Here is a 22,876-nt window from a genome sequence, read left to right as displayed (position 1 = left end):
ACTACAACCCATCAACTGATATGACACGTGTTTACCGAGATGTACTAAAGTATGTTCATGGAAACAATGAATATGGACAAGGCACACTTTTGAATACATCTAATTTCAAATCATTATTCGGGTTTTTATACTTTGATCTAACAAAACAAAAGACGGATATTAGAGATGGAACAACGAAACTGGTATTTCATTATGAACTATCAGGTGCCACAAATGCAAACTATTCAATTTATGCCCTTACTTTATACGAACAAAATGCTGAACTTGTGCAGAAAGACGGCAAGCTTTTATTCAGATAAATATAATTTTATCTACACATATCATATACAAGATATGACAAGCTATCATTCACATGGTGTAAAATTGTCTCAAGGACAAAAACAAAAATTAGCAAAAGCATTGAGAAATAATTCAGCAATAACAATCAGATTATCACATGATGAACTAAATGGACCTGACCAACTTATGTTAACCAAAACCCAAATAAATAGATTAAGAAAATCAATGGCAAATGGTACTGGTTCTGACATTAAAATATCAAAAACACAGATACGAAAAGCAGTCAAAATGGGAGGGAGCCTTTGGTCATCATTATTCAGTCTTGGTGCGAGGGCACTTCCAGCTGTAACAAGTCTAGCTTCAAAAGCTGCTGGTCCACTGGCTACTGGAGCATTATCTGGTCTTGCCAGTCTTGGTGTTGATAAGATATTCGGAAAAGGACAGGTTGGTGGGTTCTTAATTCCACAAAATAAAGTTGATCAATTGATAAACTATAAAGATTGGTTGACAAATGAACAAAAGAAACAAATCGTTAATGCAATTCATACTGGTGGACAGATTGTTATTAAACCCACAAAAAGTCAATCAGGTGGTTTATTGGGTACATTATTGGCTTCAATTGGCGTTCCTTTATTGTTGAATGCATTGACTGGAAAAGGGTTGCAAGTGGACAGAGAGAGATCAAGACGGTCTTTACCAGTTTATGTTCCCAAAAATACCAATGGTGGTTTGGTTCTTCCAGCTGATTATAGACCACCACCTCCATTTTATGGTACTTGGAAACAACCCTAGGCATGGGAGTAAAAAAAAAAAACCTCCAAAAAAGGAAAAGGGTTACTACTGGGAAAAAACAGTCCTTTCAAAAACATTCCACTAATCGGGGATATCTTGTAGAATTTATTAATACTCCGCTTAGCAATTTTGATCTTAATAATTGGGTTAAACAGCTTGGTATCAAATATTTCAGAGGAGTTTTCAGCAAAGATAAATTACCCATGTCCATCAGAAACAATGAAGTGGGGATCATAAATCTTGATGATTATATCGGATCAGGCACACATTGGGTTGCATATCGAAATGGAAACAAATATGCTGAATATTTTGACAGCTTCGGATTACCTATGCCAAAAGAAGTGGAAAAATATCTTGCAACAAGTGGTAAACCTTTGATATATTCATCAGATGAAATTCAAGATCGAGATTCTGTATTATGTGGATATTGGTGTCTCTATTATCTGCTTGAAATACAAAAAGGAAAATCGATTCTAGAAACAATTCATAATACCAATTTCCATTTGAATACTACTGATAGTGATAATCATGAATTCATAATAAATTATTTCAAAAATATTGTGTAATATATATGTATAAATGGTAAAATCGTATTGTGTTAAACAGAAAAAACAAACTGAATGTGTTGAACCTTCTGGTTATTTCCAAACAAAAAAAAAATAGATTAATGTTTTTTGTACTTCTGCAGAATGCGGGATAAAAAAAACCAAATTCGTTAAACAAAATCAGGGAATCGGAGCAGCCCGCCCAAAGGGGCGGGCATAATGGATACTTTAGCATCAACTGGTACTGATATGTTAATTCAACATGGTATCCCATGGTTGGGTAAAAATGCTGTAGAAATGGGTAGATATTACGGATCTGAAGCATTGAGAAATCCCAAGCTACAAAAGAAGGCTCTTGATTATGCTTTAGAAAAAGCTACTCCTTTTATAAAGAAGACAGGTTCTGAAATGCTTGATCAGTTATCTACCAAAGTACGTCCTAAGAAAAAATATGTTACTGACAGAAAGGATCTCGATGGGAGTGGTTTCGATCTTCAAAAACAACTATCCAAACTTGGAGAATTACATATGAGAACTCCTAAGGGGAAAAAATACAATTATTGTGGACCTGGCACAAAATTAGAAGAAAGATTAGCATCAAATGATCCCAATTATCGAGAACCAATAAATAAACTAGATGCTATTTGCCAACAACATGATATAGATTATAGTAATGCTAGATCATTATCCGATAAACACGCAGCTGATGATATTATGCTACAAAGAATATCTGAAATACCTTATCGTGAAAGACCTTGGGGTACAAGCTTAGCTCAAGCTGCAATAGCCACAAAGAAAAAGCTTGGACTTGGAGCTTCAAAAAACGCCAAAAGCCGTCGAGTAAAAACTGGCAAGAAACGTTAGCTGATGAGCTGCATAAACCCATAAAGCGTAACTTTACTCGACGGCGTGTTATTGTTAATCATGTTGATGAAATATGGGCTGCTGATCTTGTTGAAATGCAACAGTTGAGTAAATGGAACAAAGGTCATAAGTATCTTCTCATGGTTATAGATATCTTCAGTGAAATACGGCTGGATTGTTCCGTTAAAAGATAAGAAAGGTGAAACTGTAACCAAAGCATTCCAACAGATTTTCAAAGAAGGGGATAAACCAGAGTATCTATGGACTGACAAAGGCTCAGAGTTCTACAACAAACATATGAAAGACTTACTCCATAAACACAACATAAAACTCTATTCAACAGAAAATGAAGAAAAATCATCAGTGGTGGAAAGATGGAATAGAACAATCAAAACCAAGATGTGGAAGCAGTTCACTGCCCAAGGCAATACAATGTACCTGGATATATTACCCATGTTGTTGAAACAGTATAATATGTCTAAACACAGTTCAATCAAAATGACACCAACAGAAGCCAGAAAAAAGAAAAATAAAGGAACTGTTTACTTCAACCTATATGGTGATATGAGGCAACCAAAATTACCTAAGTTTAAAGTAGGTGACAAGGTCAGGATATCAAAGTATAAAAGAAAGCTATTTGATAAAGGTTATACACCAAATGGGACTGAAGAAGTGTTCATCATCGACAAAATCCAATACACCAATCCGATCACTTACAAACTGAAAGATCTCAATAATGAAGAGATACAAGGCAGCTTTTATGAAGCTGAATTGTTAAAAGCAAAACAAGAGGTCTTTAGAATTGACAAAGTCATCCGGAAAGATCACAAGAAAAAACAAGCTTTAGTGAAATGGAAAGGATATAGTGACGACTTCAATTCTTGGATACCGTTGAAGTCTTTAATGGTTTAAACAGAAATTAATATATCATATATTATATATGGATAATATAGATTGGAAAAAAAAAAAACTGTTCAATGAACTGGCATTTTCACATGATGACACACACTCCTGGAAGTGTATCATTGAAGATTTTGATGAATTAATTGATCTTGTTGGCTTGCAATCAAATAAAAAAAATTTTCGTGATCCTTATTGGAAAAATAAATTATTATAAATGATTAAATATAGTAGCGGTCTCGACTATAAGAAAATTTATGATAAAGTAACTGAAACAAGAAGTTGTGTTTACGATAATGAAATTGATGATTATTCTGATGCTCTTATGATCTTTGAAAAAAAAATGCATTTCAGATGAGTCTTCTGATTCTTCCATTGATTCGTCTGATGATTCATCTGATGAAGATGAGGATAAAATGAATTATCACCATCTTTTGAAATTTAATAACTGTAGTAAAATGTGTCTTCGAATAAACTTTAAAAAATAGCTAATTTCTTTCTCCACATTTTTTTCTATGATAATTTTTATATTGATTTTTCATTGTTTGACCACATTCACAGGTATATGTTCTTTTAGCCCATTTTTCTTCATCGCTTAATAATCTCATTCTTTTTTCTCCTGTTCTTGATGATTTGATATAATCATCCGGCATATCTTCTTTTTTCACATATTCAAATTTGTAAGAAATACCATTCTTTTTGGAAATTCCAGTTTTGCAGTGGTTAATACCTTCGCAAACCATTTTTACTATCCCTGCATTAATACCAAGATATTGTTGAATAGCATACATACTATTAAAGTATGTCACCTCATTATTACTACAATTGATGGCTTTTACAAATTTTTTATTGGTATGATTATTTGCCACAAACGAATAATCACGTTTTTTATCAGAAATTTCTATCATATTTTATAATAGTGACAATTCTTTAAACCGTATAAAAAATGAAATGTACATTATTATTATATGAGTGATCTTTACATCGAATTATTATACAAATGTTATGAATATAATCGCCAATGTAATTCAGAAATATTTGATAATATGTTGAGATATTATAATTATCGAAATGATGAAACTCTTCTCGGATATATCACTGAAGATCGTTTAAAATATTTGAAAGAAAAATTCATAATTGGAGAAAATGGCTTTTTCTCACCATTGATTAAAATATGTGAATGTTTACAACCTTTGAAAAATCGAAAAATTAAATTATTAATTGAATATGTTATTGATTCTTTGAAAAATTAGGTTCTAATCTCTTCATTTTTCTGATTCATTTTCTGATTCTGGAAATGAATCATATTCATTTATATCTATTGGTAGTGGCTTTTCATAATAATATCTTATCGCATAATCAGAATGTTCATCATCTACTTTTATTATTTCATAATATTTTTCAAATTTAATTTTCTCATTTGTTTTTTTATTTCTGTATAAAAAATTTTCCAATTTAAAACGATTTGTTTCAAAAATAAATTTTACCATATTATCACTTTTACATGCATTTATATCAAACTTTGATAATCTAACGTTCATATCAATTTGTTCTTTTGAAAAACATTTATTTCTCATACAATTTACATGCATTGTTTGATAAAGATTTTCATCGATATAATAAAACACTATTATATCCCTCAACGCATTTCTGAAATTACCAACAAACTTTGAAAAAGATACAATTGAAAAATCTTCATTATTATATTCAAAATATTTTCGTTTTGAATAAATCAGTCTTTTACATATTACACATGTTGTTAATTCATCAATAATTTTATTTAATTTTATACCCCTTGGAATAACATTTTTCAGCATTCTTAATAGAAAAAATTCCTCGGGCTTATATTGAAAACTTTTTACTTTCATTATATATATATTATATATTATATCATATTTTTTTAAAACATAAATTATTCCCATAGGCATAACTATTTATCCCATCATCTAGTATATACCTTTTGTCATCATAACATGATAATGAAACTTTGTTTAGTGAAAAACTTTTTAGTATATGCAAATCACTTCTAATCGTTTTCATTTTATGATACATTTGCTCGTTGTGGAATAATATATTTTTGTAATCCTCATGTTTGATGACTTTTTTAATCACATTTTTCGCAATACCTTTTGCAGTTTTATTGTTGGTGCCATCATCTTTGGTGTATGAATACATTTTACTACGCAAACCAATGAATTCTGTTATCGGTTTGCCAGCCGCTTCATCTTTAAACTTACCTATTACCTTTTTATAACTAGCATCATAAAATGGACTATCTTCTGGATAATCACTGTTATCAAATTTATCTTTGTCGTCCCAAAAATCTTTGTAGGAATCTTCTGTTTGAATTTCATACATTAGAGAATCAGTGTCTGTAAATAATAATTTTGCTCTGTTTCCGTATTTGGATTTGATGTAGTTATAATGAAAATCATATATTAGTGTTTTACTTATATCTAGAATACACATCCCAACATATGCTGGTCTATTTAGGGTTAATGTCTCTTTTATCTTATGAACTGCTACTAGATTCTCGTTGAAAATTTTACTTGAAACATAGGTTGGTTTTGATGTTAATTGAACAAGTTTCTTTTCATCAGTGACTAACCTTACATCAACTCTTTTTCTGAGGTTTTCCATTGTTTTTCCAAATACACTATTATTCATAAGTTTAAAGAAATCTTTTTCAAAACTATTTTTGGCATTAGTTCTTTTAAGAGTGTTGAAATCTATGTATTGTTTTAGCCATGGTGATTGATCAAATTCAAGTACTCTATAAACCTTGGTTATTTTCAAACCTAGATCAAGATATAAATGCAAATTTCTGTAATGTAATACATAGTTCCGTTTTTCAGACAAAGTTGGAATTAATTTATGAACCTGACCAATGGAAATATTATACTTTTCTTTTATCGTACTACAATAATTCGACAACATATTCTCTTTTACACAAACTTGTTCTGGTGCTAATGGAAAATCATTATGAAGATCATGTAGTGAGGTAGGATAATCCAAATCAACTTCCAATATTAATCCCTTTTTTGATGAGGAATCATACTTAGCTAAGTCAAGTTCATCGATTTTATTTTGAGACATCCATTTAAAACCACCTGTTGGAAGATATTGTGACATAGCCCAACCATATAAATTATTTGCATCAAGATACATGATATAAGAAGATGGTTCTTTTTCATCATACTCTTTCATGTAGGGATTATTTGCTTTTCCATATCGATTAGCAATGTAACTGGTACCACCTCTTAGACCTTTTTCAATAAATTGGAACATATCAATATCAGTCATAAGTTCTAATTTGATACCAGTCATTTTTAACATAGCATCCCAACTCAAACCCGGACTTGTGAAATAATGACATGGATCTAACTTATAATATTCCAAACACGTTTTCCTGAAATTTTCAAAAACATCTGCTAATAAAAGTATGTCACTGTTTAAGTAAAGATCATGATATACTCCCATATTTTCTATTTTAAAGGTTTTCCAAACTTTTTTTGCATGGTCATAATCTTCATCTGAAATATGCTCATTATTCAATTGACAATAAAACTCTTCTTTTGATGGTAATTCAGTCATTTCAAACTTATCAAAGCTATCCATGTAATCATATGGGTATACACCTTTCTTCGTCATCAAATTGAAATATTTATCCTTTTTGAAAAATTCTCTCGTGTATTTCAAAGCATCTCTTGGAAGATTGTTAACAAGATTAGCAAGTGATTGGCTCATAAACTGAAAACTGTCAATAAATACCAAACTATTTCCCAACATAACAGCCATATATTTTTCCATGTTATTTGGAATGGCATTGACATTCATTTGACACTCCTCACCTTTTCCATTCACATATGTATGTTTTTTAACAATTTCACCAATCTGCTGCATTATAAAATGACTATCGTATCCTCTCAGATTATGAAAAACCACAGGTATCTTGCCAGTGAGTTTAAATGACAAATTGCAATCTTGATGTGCTGAACCTCTAAACAAACCTGTAATATGACAATGGTCCCTGACTCTTATATCTTTGTCATTATACGATATACCACAAATATGACACTTATCAGCTTTTTGAAACTCTTCTTCATCAACATTAGTCATTTTCAATGGCTTGTTGAATTCAAATTTTATTATGTTTTTACAGTACCTTACTTCTTCTAGCATTTTTTCCATAAATTTAAACACCACATTTTCTCCCCGATAAAATTGCACTGGTTTGGTATACTTATCATCATAACAACAAACAACTTTATACCCATATCCACAATCTGTATGCTTTTGATAAGCATCTGTAAAAGATTTATCATTATTCTGTGGGCAACCATGTATCCGTTCTGTTAAAGCTTCAAAGTCAGCATATATTACAAATGGAGCAGGTAATTGCTTTTGGTAATGGTTATATTGTAAAATGTTGTTATCTTTACTTGGCATTTTAATAGCTTGTGTACCATTTATTACAATAGTTTTTTTTGTGGACATCAAACACATCTTTTGTGCTAAAACACTGCAAACAATGCATGCAAAAATGTTTCTTATTTTTATGCTTGGTTTGGTTAAACATAAATCTATTAAAATCTTTGATGTACACAAATTGTTTATTCTCATTTTCAGATATAAGCAATAATTCCATATGATCTTCAAACTTTTCTTTTGATATATAAAGTGGATATGGTTGTTTATTCTCATAACCGAAAACATTGATATTGATTTAATTTTGTAATTCAATTTTATTTATCTGTTTGATGGAAACAGGAAATACAACTCCATCATAATTCAATTCACTAACATATTTTCGGTCAGATTTTTTAATACGCTGCGGGTCTTTATCCATTGGACAAAGATGTCTCACATGGCACCATCTAAAACATTCATTGTCTTTATTCTGCAGATTGATTAATCCTTTCTTATTTTGTAATTCAATTGGCAGTTTAAGATACGATGAACCCTTCATTGGTTTATATCGTACAATATTCAGATAATGATTGTCGATTGATTTTATGATCCATCCTGAACCCTCTGATATCCATTGAGCTATCCTATTCAAGATTTGCTCTGCAGTCAATTTTAGTGCTTCAGCAATTTCTGTTTGGTTGATGATCGTTTGAGCCTTATTGTTAAAATATGCCGTCTTGGATATAATTATATCGCCTGTTGTTTTTTCAAACGTCACTTTCAGAGTTTCAATAAACTTCAAACCTTTCATGGATTCTAATATGTTTTTGATATAAAATCCTAGTTTTTGTCTTGTTTTTTGCAATTGAACTAATGGATCTTTATCATCGATTACTGTTACCTCATATGATTCAGTATAACCTTTTAAAGCTATATTCACTTGCTTTATTTTAGTGCGGGGAGGTGGAATTGGTGTAATAATATTTTCCTCATATTCTTTAATCATTTGCTTGACATTTTTATGTGGTGCTGGAATAGGTCGCTTCATACCTTTTTTCGTTCTCGGGGCTGGAACTGGTTTGTTTCGTTCGATTAATTGCTTCACTTGTTTTGTTAATGCAGCAACATTCTCACTTTGCTTATAAATGATTTCTAATAATTCAGATTTTGATAATTTTTCCATATATATAGGATTAGATTTTTTTTCTGGAATTTTCTCCATATTATATATAAGCGGTTTCTTTTTAAGCCTTTTGGATTTGACCTTGGGAAATTATCTGCGCAATTAAAAGCGGTAACTCCATCGTCGCTTCGCCTGAGCCATATTTATTCAAATAACACCCAAGCGTCGAAATGACTCCTGATTCCATATGATGATTTTTTAAACGCACTTTTGTGGATATTTTAATATAGAATTCCAAAAAAGTTTTCTTTTGAAAATGCCTTGAGGATATTTCGACTTGGAAAAACAATTGATTCTATTTTTTTTAAAAAAATATCAGCGCAAAAAATTAACCATATTTTGGAAAAAGGCGCTGATCCCCTCATGTGCCATACTACTCCCAACAATTATTGGATGCTATTACTGGAATGATATTGCTATATCTATTCGTCGGAAACCAACAAAACAACTACTTAAACGAGCTGTATTATTTTGCTCAGTTTTAATCACTACTACACAACCTTATAAAACGTTTTCCGCCTTTCTTGTCCTCTATTTATAATTGGTTTTCCTTTTTTTTTTTTTTCTATCTTAACAACTATTGTATCGTAATTTTAAAGGGCATACAATAAGTTAACAATATTATGCCCTTCTCCACTCCTTTCTTACGCACTGTAACCTTATGTAAAACGATCATGTGCAGTAAATAAAAAATACAAATTAGACCCCTGCTTGTACGTGCCAACATGAGAAAGAACTTAACAAAGAGTTCAAAAACGAGTTCATAATCCTCATCGTAAAAGACTTTTAACAACGTTTGTTGCAATCATTTCGTGCATTGGTGTGTAATTAAAACAGCGCAGTTTCTTGGCTACAAGACGAGTAAAAGTTTTATTAAATTGTACCCGACTTAGTTGTTTGCATGAAACAGCGTATCTTCTGAACTAACATATTTTAAAACTAGTACACTCCGTTTTTTTTATAAGAACCTTTTTTTATAAGAACGTCGAGGCTGAGATTATGCAAAATTTCAAGAACGTATTAGGAACACATGATTCCTCAGGCTGAGAGTCGATTAAGCATTTATTTTGAAAATCTGTATATAAAATCAAGGTCACAAATGTAAATTAACCAAAATACCTTCGTATAAACATTAACAATGGTGACACACATCTCAGTTTGTCATAATCAGCAGTTCTTGACACCATATCTCAGCAGGCAATGTACTTTGAGAGGTTTCTTGGTCACGTCCGCATTGATCTACTGAAATACATGTAGTGTATACCGTGTAATTTACGAACATCTTAAGAACGTTTTCAGCCTCAAATCGCAAAGATATAAGAACGTTCAGCCTCAGCTCCAAAATTAGACGTTCTTATAAAAAAAAAAAAAAAAAAAAAAAAAAAAAGAGTGTATACTGGAACGGCAGTAAATACTGCCACTGGGAGGGAAGTGACACTGAATAGGAAGGGAAGGTTGAAAGTGGCCTATTGTGCCTACGTGAAGCAAGACAACTCAGTATAATGCACAAATAATGTGTATAACAACCCACTGGGATGTTGAAAGTCGCGTAATGAAAAATCTGAAATAAAATAAAATGTTGCCATGTCAAGCTTGTCATTTGAAAACGATTTTAATATCCAGTAAAACAATTAAAGTGTCATTCAAATATTTAGCGAACCAGCCAACCACCCGATGGTATGGAAATGAAATAATAGTTTAGTTTATTGTAATTCGTCACAAGGAAATAAATACATAAATATTGACATATGACATTAGAAAAAGAAGAAGAATAACAATGCTGTGGCGTGACCGGAGAGACGAACAGGGCAGAGCCCCAATTGTAACGTATCACCTAGGCTAAAAAGCGTAAGCGTAATAATTACACGATGAAAATTTCGGAAACTTTTTTCAAACATTTTATCGCGTATTTATTACCTATTTCATTCAAGTGTAATGTTTAAGCTCAGCTGTTCATGCAGTTTTACCCTGCTGAAAAAAAATGCCAACGAGAGATGATATGGAAGATTGCATGATTGGAAATTCGTTTATCGATTTCGGCAAGATTATGGTCTGCCAAAGTTCTGGTGTAAGACCATTTTTCTACAAACACACGCCTTGTATATGCGTTCTTTGGTTTTCGGATAAGGTAGTCCTCAAATTATAACCGTAGCCTGAATGTTGTCTCCTTAGTCATTCCCCATCGGAGCGAACCACTCTTCTTACTACAGGGCAACTGTACATTACTTCTCGAGTTTTTTCGAATTTGACAGATTGTACGACTTGTTAGCTACCACTGTAATCGATAAAGTGAAGGCAGACATGGCACTATGTGGAATTCGAGACGAAATCGCGAATAATAAGAATAATCAACCCGGGTAATCAATGTCAACAACATAACTTTCAAGAATTTTCCTTTATCGAGTGTCGATCATCTTCAGGGCGATTGCCTGAAAGGTATGCGAATTAATTTATAAAGGGAACACTTTCGATCCTCAGGCAGCAACCAGTTTTCTCATACGTGCAAATGATATTACTAGTATAATCACGTGTTCACTTAACGTCGAAGTCAATTTACACGTTACCAAAAGAAACATTTTCTGTTATAATCGCAAGTTTGATAATTCAATTAAACTACCATCAACACTTTATAACAATTTCCTCACGCTGGACAGGAAAGCGAAAGAAATACACCCCACCCCCACCCCCTCAATGCAGTAGGTACACAATGTCATCGTATAGCCTTGGGCATGATACACACTTGCACGGGAGGGCAGAGGTTAATAACACCATCTATCAGACTATCAGTAGTGTTCTTCGTTTTCTTCACAACCTTGGGTTCTTTATCTGTGCCGCTGACTGGATGTGACCCAAGGCTCAATACACTCTCCTCGTCAACATCAGGTGTGTATTTGAGAACAAGCGACACCTCGATCAGTCCTGGCTCTGGAGTAGGAGAAACTTCAATTAACCCAGTACCTTTTCAAAAACCTCGTTGTGAAATCTGTAATTTTTTTTAATAACTTCCACGAAGGAAAATACTCTCAAATTGCTGCTGATAATACTCATCCCCTTCATGAACTGCTTCCACCCCAGAGATCAAGAAGCCTTAGGAAAAGGGGACACCCTTACATCCTGCCACGTGTCAGAACTGAACGTCATAAACGCTGTTTTGTGAATAGATGCCTTTCCAATTTTATCTAACTGTCTTTGCACATTTCTCAATAGTTTGGGATTAGCTCTTTTTTATAGTAGTTAGTTATATGAAACTGTAAGTCCAGACGTATGACTCCGGGGATGTTTCTTTTGGCATTTGTTAATAAAGAATTCATATAAATTATGGCTTGAATTGTAACCTTCGCGTTGAAGGCCAGAAAAAGACTGAGACTTAGTTTAGTCCATTACCTCCACAACAATCCCAAGGAGAAATCTGTCAAATTTTGTTGAATTTCCACCAAGGAGCTGCTGTTATATTATAGCTGGACTTGTAACCTTTAAGTTATGAGCCACACCAACTTAAGAATTACCTCGCACAGCATTACAAACAGTACCTCTGTTAGGTGCTGCTATATTTATTTATTTATTTATTTATTTATTTATTTATTTATTTATTCATTTATTTATTTATTTATCAGCGATATTTATGCAGGCAGGTACAATTCAGCTTATGCTGGTTTAAATGGGGGCCTGCTAAAGAGATTGGATAATCCATCTTCGTAGCATGGTCTTAATTTCTTGTCTGTTTATACATCTACTTAGACGCAGCTGGTTAATGAAGTACCCGTTTGTAATGCAAAAACGGTCATTCGTTGCTTATTCACGGAAGACTTGCCCTTGCCCCCCCTTCCTCCCACCCCCCCCCCCCCCAAAAAAAAAAAGCAGGGCATAAAGTAACCGGAAAAATAGAAGCCAAGGATTTTGTGTTTGAGTCGAAACTACCTTGTACAACATAATAAACTGCACTACAGGAAAGAATAGCGTAGCAGTTTACATAAGAGAATGTGAAGACGCAAAATATCAGAACCACCTTTAACAAAATTAACAGCACCACGGGTGCGCAGAGCTGAACGGCTGAAGTTTGTGTGGGTTAATAAACAACAGTCTCTCATAAAACTAAAGGAATGGAGGAAAATAAGGAGCGGGGTAGACAGTAACAGAAGAAGACTTACCAGACCATCCAGTATGCGATAAGATGACAGTCGTAGAAAGTCGTTGCTTGTTCGGAGATAAATCGTGAAGGTCATCGCGTTTGGGAATGAACCAATGACAGCTTAAATCCGGGAACACGACCTGTCAAGATGAAGTAAATTGATTAACCCTTAAATTCTCCTGACCATAAACGTAAGAAAGATGGACCAAGAGAATAAGGCAAATAATTTGTAAGAAATTGATTAACCGTGAAACAAGTTAGGACTATCATTGATTTTGATGAAAATTCGAACAGATTCAAAACTCTTTCAGAGCGCCAGAGATTCAACCAACCGGAGCATACGAGGGCTGCAGATCAACTGAGTGATTAATCACTCATAAGATACAAAAACGCACGAGGAAATTACACACAATGCCTACCTGTACCCTGATCTTGCTTGCATCCGCCACGTTCTCCAACATTGCTTCAACATTGATTCCCAATGTCAGGCCAGCAGAAAAACAAAGGGGATTGTCCGACCCACCGCGGGGTTCGTTCAACACAGCAGATGCTTGGCGCAAACTTGTAGTCAACTGAAGTGATGCAACTTGATGAGGAAGTATGACTGAGTGAACATAATCTATCACTCCTGAAGGGTTGGTAATGTTTGATTCAAAGAAACTAGGAAAGGAGACTATACCCGCACAGAAGGCATCTGTACTGATGTTTTCAGCATTGATAAAATTTGAAAAGGTTTTGATTCTCATCAAAAATGATTCCCATACTTGAAGCATGGAGTTCAAACCTCTTTCACGCGCGCTGCTGTAGCGTTGCGTGACAAGAATCTGTAACGCGTGCGCGATGAGCCTTAACTGCCGGAGCAGGAAGATTTGTTGAGGACTCAAGCCCGAGAAAGTATGTTCAATGCGATATGAAGTTGAGAGAATGTTTTCGACCAGGGATTTCAAACCCGACCCCTGATGAGTACAAAGTGCTGCTGGTATGTTCCATATCTTATCATTTTGAGCTTGGAGTACCATTCGCTGACACTGGAGGTACAATGAAAGACACTCCGCATCGACAGAAAGACACGAGTCGATGCTCTTTACATGAAGTAGGTCTTGAATAGCTGTTTGTAGACATTGTTGCACGTTTACTGGGTTCCGTGATGAAACAGTCATAAGCCGCATCTGAACGCTTTCAAAAAAGCTCTTTGCATTTTGTGACCCTGCAAACAAATAAGAAAGCCAGTTAGGTGATTGTCGACAGTAAAAGAAAATGCGACTTGCGAAGTTTGTTGGACTAACCAAACAAAGTCTGTGGATCAAATCCTAAAGTGTGAGCATTCAAATGAAAGTGCTGTTTATTATGCTGTAGAAGGTGGTTCTACCTTTTGGATCTGTATATGAAATCTTAAAGCGTGACCATTCAAACGAAAGATACTGAGCAGTACTTTCCTGTGGTGCTGTTTATTAAGCTGTAGAAGGTGGTTCTAACTTTTGAGTCTGTGGGTGAAATCCTAAAGTGTGACCATTCAAATGAAAGCTACTGAGCAGTACCTTCCTGTGGTGCTGTGGAAGGTGGTTCTAACTTTTGAGTCTGAGGGTGAAATCCTGAAGTGTGACCATTCAAATGAAAGCTACTGAGCAGTACTCTCCCTTTAGTTTGCTTAATTTCAGGAACAAGAAATGTGATTGCCCGATCGGGCAAGTTTTAGAAGAGTTTAACAAGCCTACAGAGATATCTTATTTGTCCCGGGCAATCAGGCAAGCGTTAGTGTCGAACACTGGTGGAAATGGTATCAAATTTAACAGTCTTGATATACATGTTTTCAGAATTTTACTCTATCATTTCTCATTTCTCTCTTGTTGTTGGTTCTGGTCCTTGTTCTGAGAGGTTTTTCTCTGGGTACTCCATTTTTCCCCTCTCCTCAAAAACCAACATTCCTAACTTCCAATTCAATCTGGAAAGTGTCCGCAATTAGTGCTCTGCGCTAAATACATTGACACCTAAATAAAGTGATTTATTTATTTATTTATTTATTTATTTTACCTTCTGCTTCAGCCTTTTTCTCACCCAAGTTGACATCCCCTTGTTCTATGTCAAGATGAGGCACCAGTTCAGACTGGCTGTCACGCAAGTATCCATAGTGACGTGTAGTGTGATCAGGAAACATAGTCAACATGGTGGGACTTTTAGCTGTGGCATTGAAGACTAGAATAAGAATGGCCACATAGGCTGGGTCGTCAATGGATGGCTCGGGTGTGGCAAAGAATGGATGAGTGGAGAGAAGCTCTGGTACAAGGGATGATGCAAGGTGTTGATGCTTCTCCCCTAGAAACTTGGCACATCTGAGAATAAAGAGAAAGGAATAAAAAGAAAATTATAATTTTCTTGTTATTTTCTTGTTTATGTTTAGGAAGTATTTCTGTCTCTGAATTAAACATGGAGGTATGTATTGCTGTTAAGTTACTGAACCATTAATAAATTCTGAAGTGTGACCATTCTCATTTACATTTTTCAAGTTTCAAGTTTCTTCATTTCCAGTGTTCCAGATAAGAGAGCGATCTCAGGTCAAAAATCCAAGAAGCCTAGCTTCCTGACCCGACAAAATAAATGGCAAACGTAGGAAGATTTAGAGAGAACCAGAGCTATTGACTCCTCAAAATTCTTCATTGATTCTCTGATTTTGAAAGTTATCTGGAACACTGAATTTTCCACATAAAAAAAAAAACATAATCTACTGAGCAGTACTTTCCTGTGGTGCTGTTTATTTTGCTGTACAAGGTGATTCTAACTTTTAAGCCTGTAAATGAAAAGTGTGACCATTCAAATGAAAGCTACTGAGCAGTACTTTTCTTTAGTGTTGTTTATTATGTTGTGCTAGGTGGTATGATGATGATGATGATGATGATGATGATATAACTGTTCACAGCACAAATGCTGGTGGTGTTACCATCCTCAGCCAGGTGTCAATAAAGTCACTTTAGATACCAAGGACTCTGCGGAGCATTCTCACACTTCCCAAGAGCACTGTCTTTCACACTGTCTATTATTATTATTATTATTATTATTATTATTATTATTATTATTATTATTATTAGTATGGTTATTATTATTTCATGTTGACAAAAATGCCTCCAAGCTGCTTTCTGTGTACTTACCGCCAAATAGATGCTCTATCCTGGGGATATTTTGCTAAATTCCCCAGTAGAGCATGGATGGCAGCATGTAAACTTGCCCTTGTGGATAAGACACAGTGACACAGCAACTCGCGCACAGCTTCCCTGGTGTCACTAGAGAAATCTTCCAACACACCTAGCAGTGTCTCCAGCTGATCCTCGCGCAGCTGAATATGCTGGCTTATTTTACGCAGACTGTTTATAGAATTTAATCGCACACTTTCAATTTCATCATTCATCATGTCAGCCAAGAAATCCAATGAAAGCACAGCAAATGGTGCATTCTGATAGGCTAATTCACAAAGCGAGTCCACAGCAGCGGTGCGCACTTCCAGGAATTCATCCTCCAGACCATGAACAAAAGCTCCACATGCTCCACTGCTCATGAGACTGACATCCTCAGGATCCAGTTCAGCTTCAGGGGCTTTATCACCCCATGTTCTCCCAGTGCTCCAGCCCTCGTCAGACCCACCTGCTGCATGAATCTCCTTTCGCTTCTCATGTTCAGTTTTCCTCCTCTAAAAATGCAAGAATAAAGAAGTGATTAAAGAAGTTTTCTAAAAACTTTTGTACACTGGATTCGCTTGCTCATGACAAAGCTTTTGGGTAGATCTCTGACCCTGATCTGGAAACACGGTTACTAATAATTTAGTTCTTTCCGGGATAGATGAATTTCTTGGATATTAATAAAGAAGTGGCTATGTGGTAAAATGATATATTGAGGGTCAACTCATAATACATGTATATGTTGTGGTTTAATTTTTTTCAAACCAGTTTCATTTTTATTTTCCTTTATGCAGTATTCATTTTCATAATCTGAGATAAAGGGAAATAAAAATCAAACTGGTTTGAAAATTTTTAACCCCCAAATGTTTTGAACCACAACATCATACAACAGCAATTTTCTTGATGAAAGAGAAAGGGCACAATTGCAGCGTAGTCACCACGATCTTAAGTGAATTTGGAAATGTTCATGTAATATTTAAGTGGTGGGAAACACAATAAACACTTTTGTAGATCATGATACAAATAGAGTGCCTCAGTGAAACATCTTAGGAAGAAAAATTATCCCTTGCACGGTCAACTGATTTTCACTTTATTTTCGAGACAAATACAAAGTCTTTAGAAAAAATACTTGCGTACAAAAATAAGCTTCCTCACCTCTTTTCTTTTCTTTTTCTTTCTGTTTTGCGTGTAACCTTTCTTCTATGAATTTTGTATTTTGCATTTGTATGGTGAATAAAGTTTGATTGATTTGATTTTAAAAATCATCATTTGACTTGCCTTTAGGTGAGACATAAGCTTCTTATCCAGAGTCTGCTCCAGAAACTTTGGACTGACAAGATGGAGTGATCCCAACAGACGTGCAGCCTCACTACGCACATTCATGGACAAATCATTCACCATGTGACAAATTTTGATAAAAGCGTCATCAATAAGGCGAGCATCATCTGAGGATGGTAGCTTGACAAGTCTACAAGAAAACCACAGAAATGTCATAGGCTATTTCCAAGTTGCTGTGAACCTCACCATGAAAGCGAGGCTAAGTGTAAAACTTTTCATATGAAAATCAAATTTGTATGCATTTGAATCAAAACTAATTTTCATAACAAAAACTTTACACTTAGCCTCGCTTTCATAATGAGGTTCGAAGCAACTCGGAAATGGTCTATTAAAAAAAAACATCATTTAGTCAATGCATTTTTTGTTCAGTTTAAACTTAAGCTGCATACTTGTGCTATTATTCTACAGGAATCTGGTATGTTTTTTTGTGCTTCATACAGCCGTACATGTAATCTAAACAAAACTGAAAACATTTTCTCTGTGTATCTCAAATGCAATTTAGAAATGTAACTTCTCCAAAATGCCGCAGCTCAGTTGGTCATGGGAACACCAAGATTCTGTCATGTTACACCATTGCTTTGTCACCTTCATTGGCTCCCGATTAGTTACCGTATAAAGTTTAAGATTCTACTTTTGACATTTAAGTGCTTATCTCGTCTAGCTCCTAATCATTTGATTGAATTAATTAGCATCAAAAAGCAATCCAGGTACTCTCTTAGGTCAAACGAGTCTTTATTACTTGAGGTACCTGGCACTAAGACTCGTCCAACCCTTGGTGATCGTGCATTCCAGTCAGCGGCACCTTATCTTTGGAATGCATTACCTTCAACAATTCGCAACATTAAGACATTGGACACTTTCAAGACTGCTGTTAAACTCATTTCTTTAATTTTACGCCTTTAAATAGATTTTTATTCATGTCTTGTCTTTTAACTAGTTTATTGACTAGGTAATCACTGCCTTTGATTGTATGGGCTTGAAGTTTTTAATAGTTTCTTGTGTTCTTAGTTGCTCTTAACATAATTCTATTTTAACAATATTGTGAAGCGCAACCGAATATATCCACATAGAGGTTGGCGCTAAGCAAATGTAAATTATTATTATTATTAGGTTTGGGAGAACTTGATCATAATTATACTGATATTAATGGGAAATGAGAATTTTAGTGGATTCCACAGGGTGGTTCTTCCATCCACTGTTTCCAGGTCGAATTGGAATTTGGAAATGTTGGTTTTTGTGGAGGGAGGAAAACCGGAGAACCCGGAGAAAAACCCTCGGAGCAGGGACGAGAACCAACAACAAATATATTATACGGAGAACTCAGATCCTGGGCTGGATTCATGAAGTCTTCCTTAGTTAAGATGTTTCCTAAGTATTGTTTCCTGATAATAGCCGATTGTTATGCCAACAACGGCTATGGTCAAGCCCCGATATCAATATTCATTTTCTCATAACTGTTCTCAAACATTTCTTATGGTACCAGTGAGGAGAATTTGTTTACACATCAAAACAACTTGTCCTTGGTGATCATTTCCATTATTCTCACAACCTGAGTGGTTGATCAACAGTGAATATTGTAATGACAAATTGAATGCTGGTCACTACTAAAATACATCTACATACTTAGGAAGATGTCATGAATCTAGTCCCTGGTCATCATTGGTGCCTAAAGTCTTGTACCCACCTCTCAGGGTCTGCAAGACTGAAGACCCAAATTAACTTTATGGCCACCAATCGGACATCTTCATAGTCGTCATCCAAAGCCAGTGATGCTTGGTCATACACTGCCATGTCTAAAGACTGGCCTCTCTCATGAAGCGTGAGCTACCAGGAGAAACAAGAGCCTGGTTTAAATGTAGTTTGAAAATACATCAGTGATCAAGTATTCAACAATAACAAACTAAAACTTATAAATTCAGGTTGCATTCTCGACTTGAGTTGAATTGTCTTTTAAACAATAATTATTGTAAAAAAAAAATTTGCCAGAGTCTACAATGTAACTTTGGTCAAGTGCTTTCTGAGACGAATTTAAATTGTTTATTGCATACATCAGCTCCCACAATCCCTTATATTGAATGTGTATAGAACTTTCTACAAACAGATGCTGTTCTGTCTGACCGAGAAGCCATTCCAGGCCTAAACAGGTTAACTTACCAGAGCTTGTAAGGCACTTGTCCGTACTCTAGGGTCACTGTCCACTGAAAAGCTTGCTAGCAAACTTTGTACATCACCCTTTGAGCTTGACCCAACCCAAGCTGGGGAATGCTCTAATCCCTGAGAAAGATGGCCAATCAGAGAGAGGCACTGACATCGCACAGAAGTATGTGAATCTTTAAGATGCTAAATAGAAATAAATTAAAGCAAACAACAAGTTTAACTGAAAGATACTACTCAGTCATTATCTTTTGACATTTAAAACAAGAGCAAGAAAAGTTACTTGTCGTGAACACACATATATGGAGTCGTCAAAACATCAGAAACATCACCTTAAAGTGGTATTTCGCATCTTTCGTTTTGTTTTTGTAGTTAATAAAAATAACCGCAAACATGACATTTACACCTCTTGTATTAAGCAACCGTCTTTCCTAGTAGTTAGTTGGATAGTTGCAAATGAATAATAAAACAAACAAACAATAATACAGTTGCAAAACTACCTGAGTAGCAGTCTTCTCAATTTGGCGAACAATCTTTGCCTGAGGTAAAAGAAACAACAAAATATAAGAAGCCCTAACAGAATTCTGCAAAATGTAAGACAACCATTTTTTCTTCTCTATTTGCCATTGTTGCAGTTTCAATGTTCAGGGTGCTTGGTTGTATATGAAACCAAAGAGGAAGGGGGAAGCCCAGCATCATTAGGGCTGAAAACTACTATGATTACAAAATGATAATTTGAAGCTCTGTTTGAAGTCTGCTGAAAAGCATCCATGACAGCCTACACTAAATTTGAATTGGGTGACCCCACTTGCTGTATGGCTTTTATCAATGCTGGGAGGTATAAAATTATGTTAATATCAAATTAGCTTTTCTTTTTTGTAATCCCAAAATCTGCAGTGGATGGGTTGGACAATGGTAAACAGGCTAACAAAGGGGGATGGCCTTGTGAGATTGGCAGACATCCGGGGAATGGTACCAGACATACCTTTTAAAAGTCTCCTTTTCTTGTACATAATTTTTGTTCTTAGCCATGTGAAAGTTAAATAACATGTAACCTACCTCTCCATTAAACAGCTTTCCAAGTTGCAACAGAGTGTGAAATATCTGAGCGCGTACTTTGTGAGATTCTATGAAAAGATTAAGCTACTTTTTAATCATTATTAGAATGTAATGGTTATGGCAGTCAGGATCTAGTGATATGACACTAGTGTAATGAAAGCTTTGGGAAAGGCTTGTATAATCTCTATATACATGTCCATCTAAGAGGGTTAGTATGACAGTGGTTGGTCTTAAGTCTGGAGACAATTTACAAGTAGGTGTAAAAATGAGTATGGATTTTAACGGCTGGCTCTGAAAATTAACAAATCAACAGCAGTTTTCTATGGTCTGTACTCTTATATACCATAAAATGACATCATAAAATGTTCAAAACTCAAGTGGATCTGAGTGGTTTTACTGCAGAGTTTTGGACATTTTATAGTGTCATTTTATGGTCTATAGAGTATAGACCATAGATACCTGCTGTCTATTTGATTTTTACAATAACATGGAATTGGAATTTATATTCCATTGAGAAAGCGTGCACGTTACATCTGACATAATTTTTATTGTCTGTACTCTTATAGACAATAGCTACATGTATAAGCCACACAGCGTGCCAGAATTTTGACAGCTATTGTAAAATGGGTATTGGTCTTAAACAGGCTGGAGGTTTGAACGACTGGGAGGCACACCCCCACCAAATATTCCAAGGTGTGCCACCCCCCCCCCCCCCCACCTCCTCAACCAGCTTTTGACTGGTGTTTCTTTGGAAAGATAATAATAATAATAATAATAATAATAATAATAATAATAATAATAATAATAATAATAATAATAATAATAATAATAATAATAATAATAACAATAATAATAATAATAAGGCTTTATTCAATCTGATCAATGTAAACATCAATACCATTAACAGGAGATACCAGAGGTTATCCCTATCGGGGGTATCCCCTTTTAAATCAAAGCAATTTAAATCAACTCAACTAAAATTTCTACACAGATTTCTACACAGCCCTGTACATTATACACGCACTACTGCCACACTAATCCTCTTCCAACAATGATGAGTATGAAGTGAGTTTGAGTAAAAAAAATAAAAAATAAATGGTATTCATAATTAATGTATAGGGTTATGAAGAAATCTTGCCCGTTCTTTTATTGGCATTGGAGAGGGTTGGTGTTTCAGTCCGTCCCCCATGCACCCTCCAGTATATTTGTTATAACTAAACATACAATGCAGCAAAAGATGGATCACACTACCTATACTTCTGCTTTCGTCGTTTGTGTTCAGAAGATTGATCAAATCTTCAATCACCGCGTGAACATTCAACCCAGGAAATCTTCCAACGCTTGCAAGTAAAGAAACTACTTTGACCCTAACAGCAGTGTCCAAAGTCTCGTAAAACCTCTCCCACAAAGTTCTAATCACGAATTCAGCAACTTCCAACGACTCTACAGGAAGCTCCTTTTCAAGATCAACAAGCGTTTGAAGGATCTCTTGCTGCGTTGAGTACTGCGAAAGCTCAAAAGCAAGTCTTTTCGAAGCATCAACAGTTTGACCACTTCGCTTGAGTTTCAATACCGGCTGCGTCTGGGCACCATAATCGAGGGTCTCTGAAGATTTCTCCTCGACAACTGTCGTGGAATAATCCGGGTTAGTCCTTTTCATGGTTTCTGACAGATATGCGGAGACTTACTACCTCCAGCTGTGGAAATTCGATAGAGAAGAACCAAACATGATATTGTGTTCTTCGACCGCCATGATGGATTTTGTGGAAGCCTCAGTTTGGTGTTACAGAGGAAGGTTGGACACTAATCAATTTTGATGCTTCACGGTCGCGTCACGAACTGCTTCACGCGCACGCATTGCTTCACGCATTTTCACGCAAAGCAGACTTTTGAAGTTATTAGCTTTTCGTTTAGGACAAAGAAAGGCACGGATTTTATTTTTTCGGTTTGAAACGGAATTAGAATTATGCGAACAGGAACACACACCCACCAAAAATTCAGAAAAAAATTTACCAGGTACAGTGGTTTCCGGTAAGCCCAAGGCCTGGTTGTTCGA

The 22,876-nt window shown here is 35.1% G+C and overlaps 1 protein-coding gene and 1 long non-coding RNA gene across 2 annotated transcripts; one reads left to right on the top strand and one right to left on the bottom strand.

The window, feature by feature from the left end:
- The first annotated feature begins 9,357 nt into the window (after nucleotides 1-9,357).
- LOC146449576 (uncharacterized) lies at nucleotides 9,358-11,681 on the top strand. Its single transcript, XR_014860672.1, has 2 exons — nucleotides 9,358-11,262; nucleotides 11,456-11,681. It is a non-coding gene; the product is annotated as an uncharacterized LOC146449576 (long non-coding RNA).
- On the bottom strand, nucleotides 10,654-22,580 carry LOC146449575 (integrator complex subunit 4-like). Its single transcript, XM_085101732.1, has 11 exons — nucleotides 22,072-22,580; nucleotides 20,821-20,888; nucleotides 20,262-20,300; nucleotides 19,762-19,947; nucleotides 19,292-19,431; nucleotides 17,548-17,737; nucleotides 16,246-16,781; nucleotides 15,134-15,432; nucleotides 13,522-14,309; nucleotides 13,122-13,242; nucleotides 10,654-11,898 (listed from the first exon to the last, which is right to left on the bottom strand). The coding sequence occupies exons 1-11, from the start codon at nucleotides 22,478-22,480 to the stop codon at nucleotides 11,684-11,686; spliced, it is 2,991 nt and encodes a 996-aa protein (XP_084957858.1). The 5' UTR covers nucleotides 22,481-22,580; the 3' UTR covers nucleotides 10,654-11,683.
- Between the last annotated feature and the right edge of the window lie 296 nt (nucleotides 22,581-22,876).

Source organism: Pavona decussata, unplaced genomic scaffold, assembly GCF_977016875.1.
Source record: "Pavona decussata unplaced genomic scaffold, jaPavDecu1.1 SCAFFOLD_602, whole genome shotgun sequence".
NCBI lineage: Eukaryota > Metazoa > Cnidaria > Anthozoa > Scleractinia > Agariciidae > Pavona > Pavona decussata.
This window is presented reverse-complemented; position numbering and strand designations above follow the sequence as displayed.

Bases quoted from the DNA above. Each gene is read 5' to 3' on its own strand.
- LOC146449575 (XM_085101732.1), bottom strand. From the start codon at position 22,480: ATGAAAAGGACTAACCCGGATTATTCCACGACAGTTGTCGAGGAGAAA. The intron at 17,738-19,291 runs GTGGGTACAAGA...GTTTTCTTGTAG, and splicing joins AGTCTTGCAGACCCTGAGAG to ACTTGTCAAGCTACCATCCT. The intron at 15,433-16,245 runs GTAAGTACACAG...CTTTATTCTCAG, and splicing joins GATAGAGCATCTATTTGGCG to ATGTGCCAAGTTTCTAGGGG.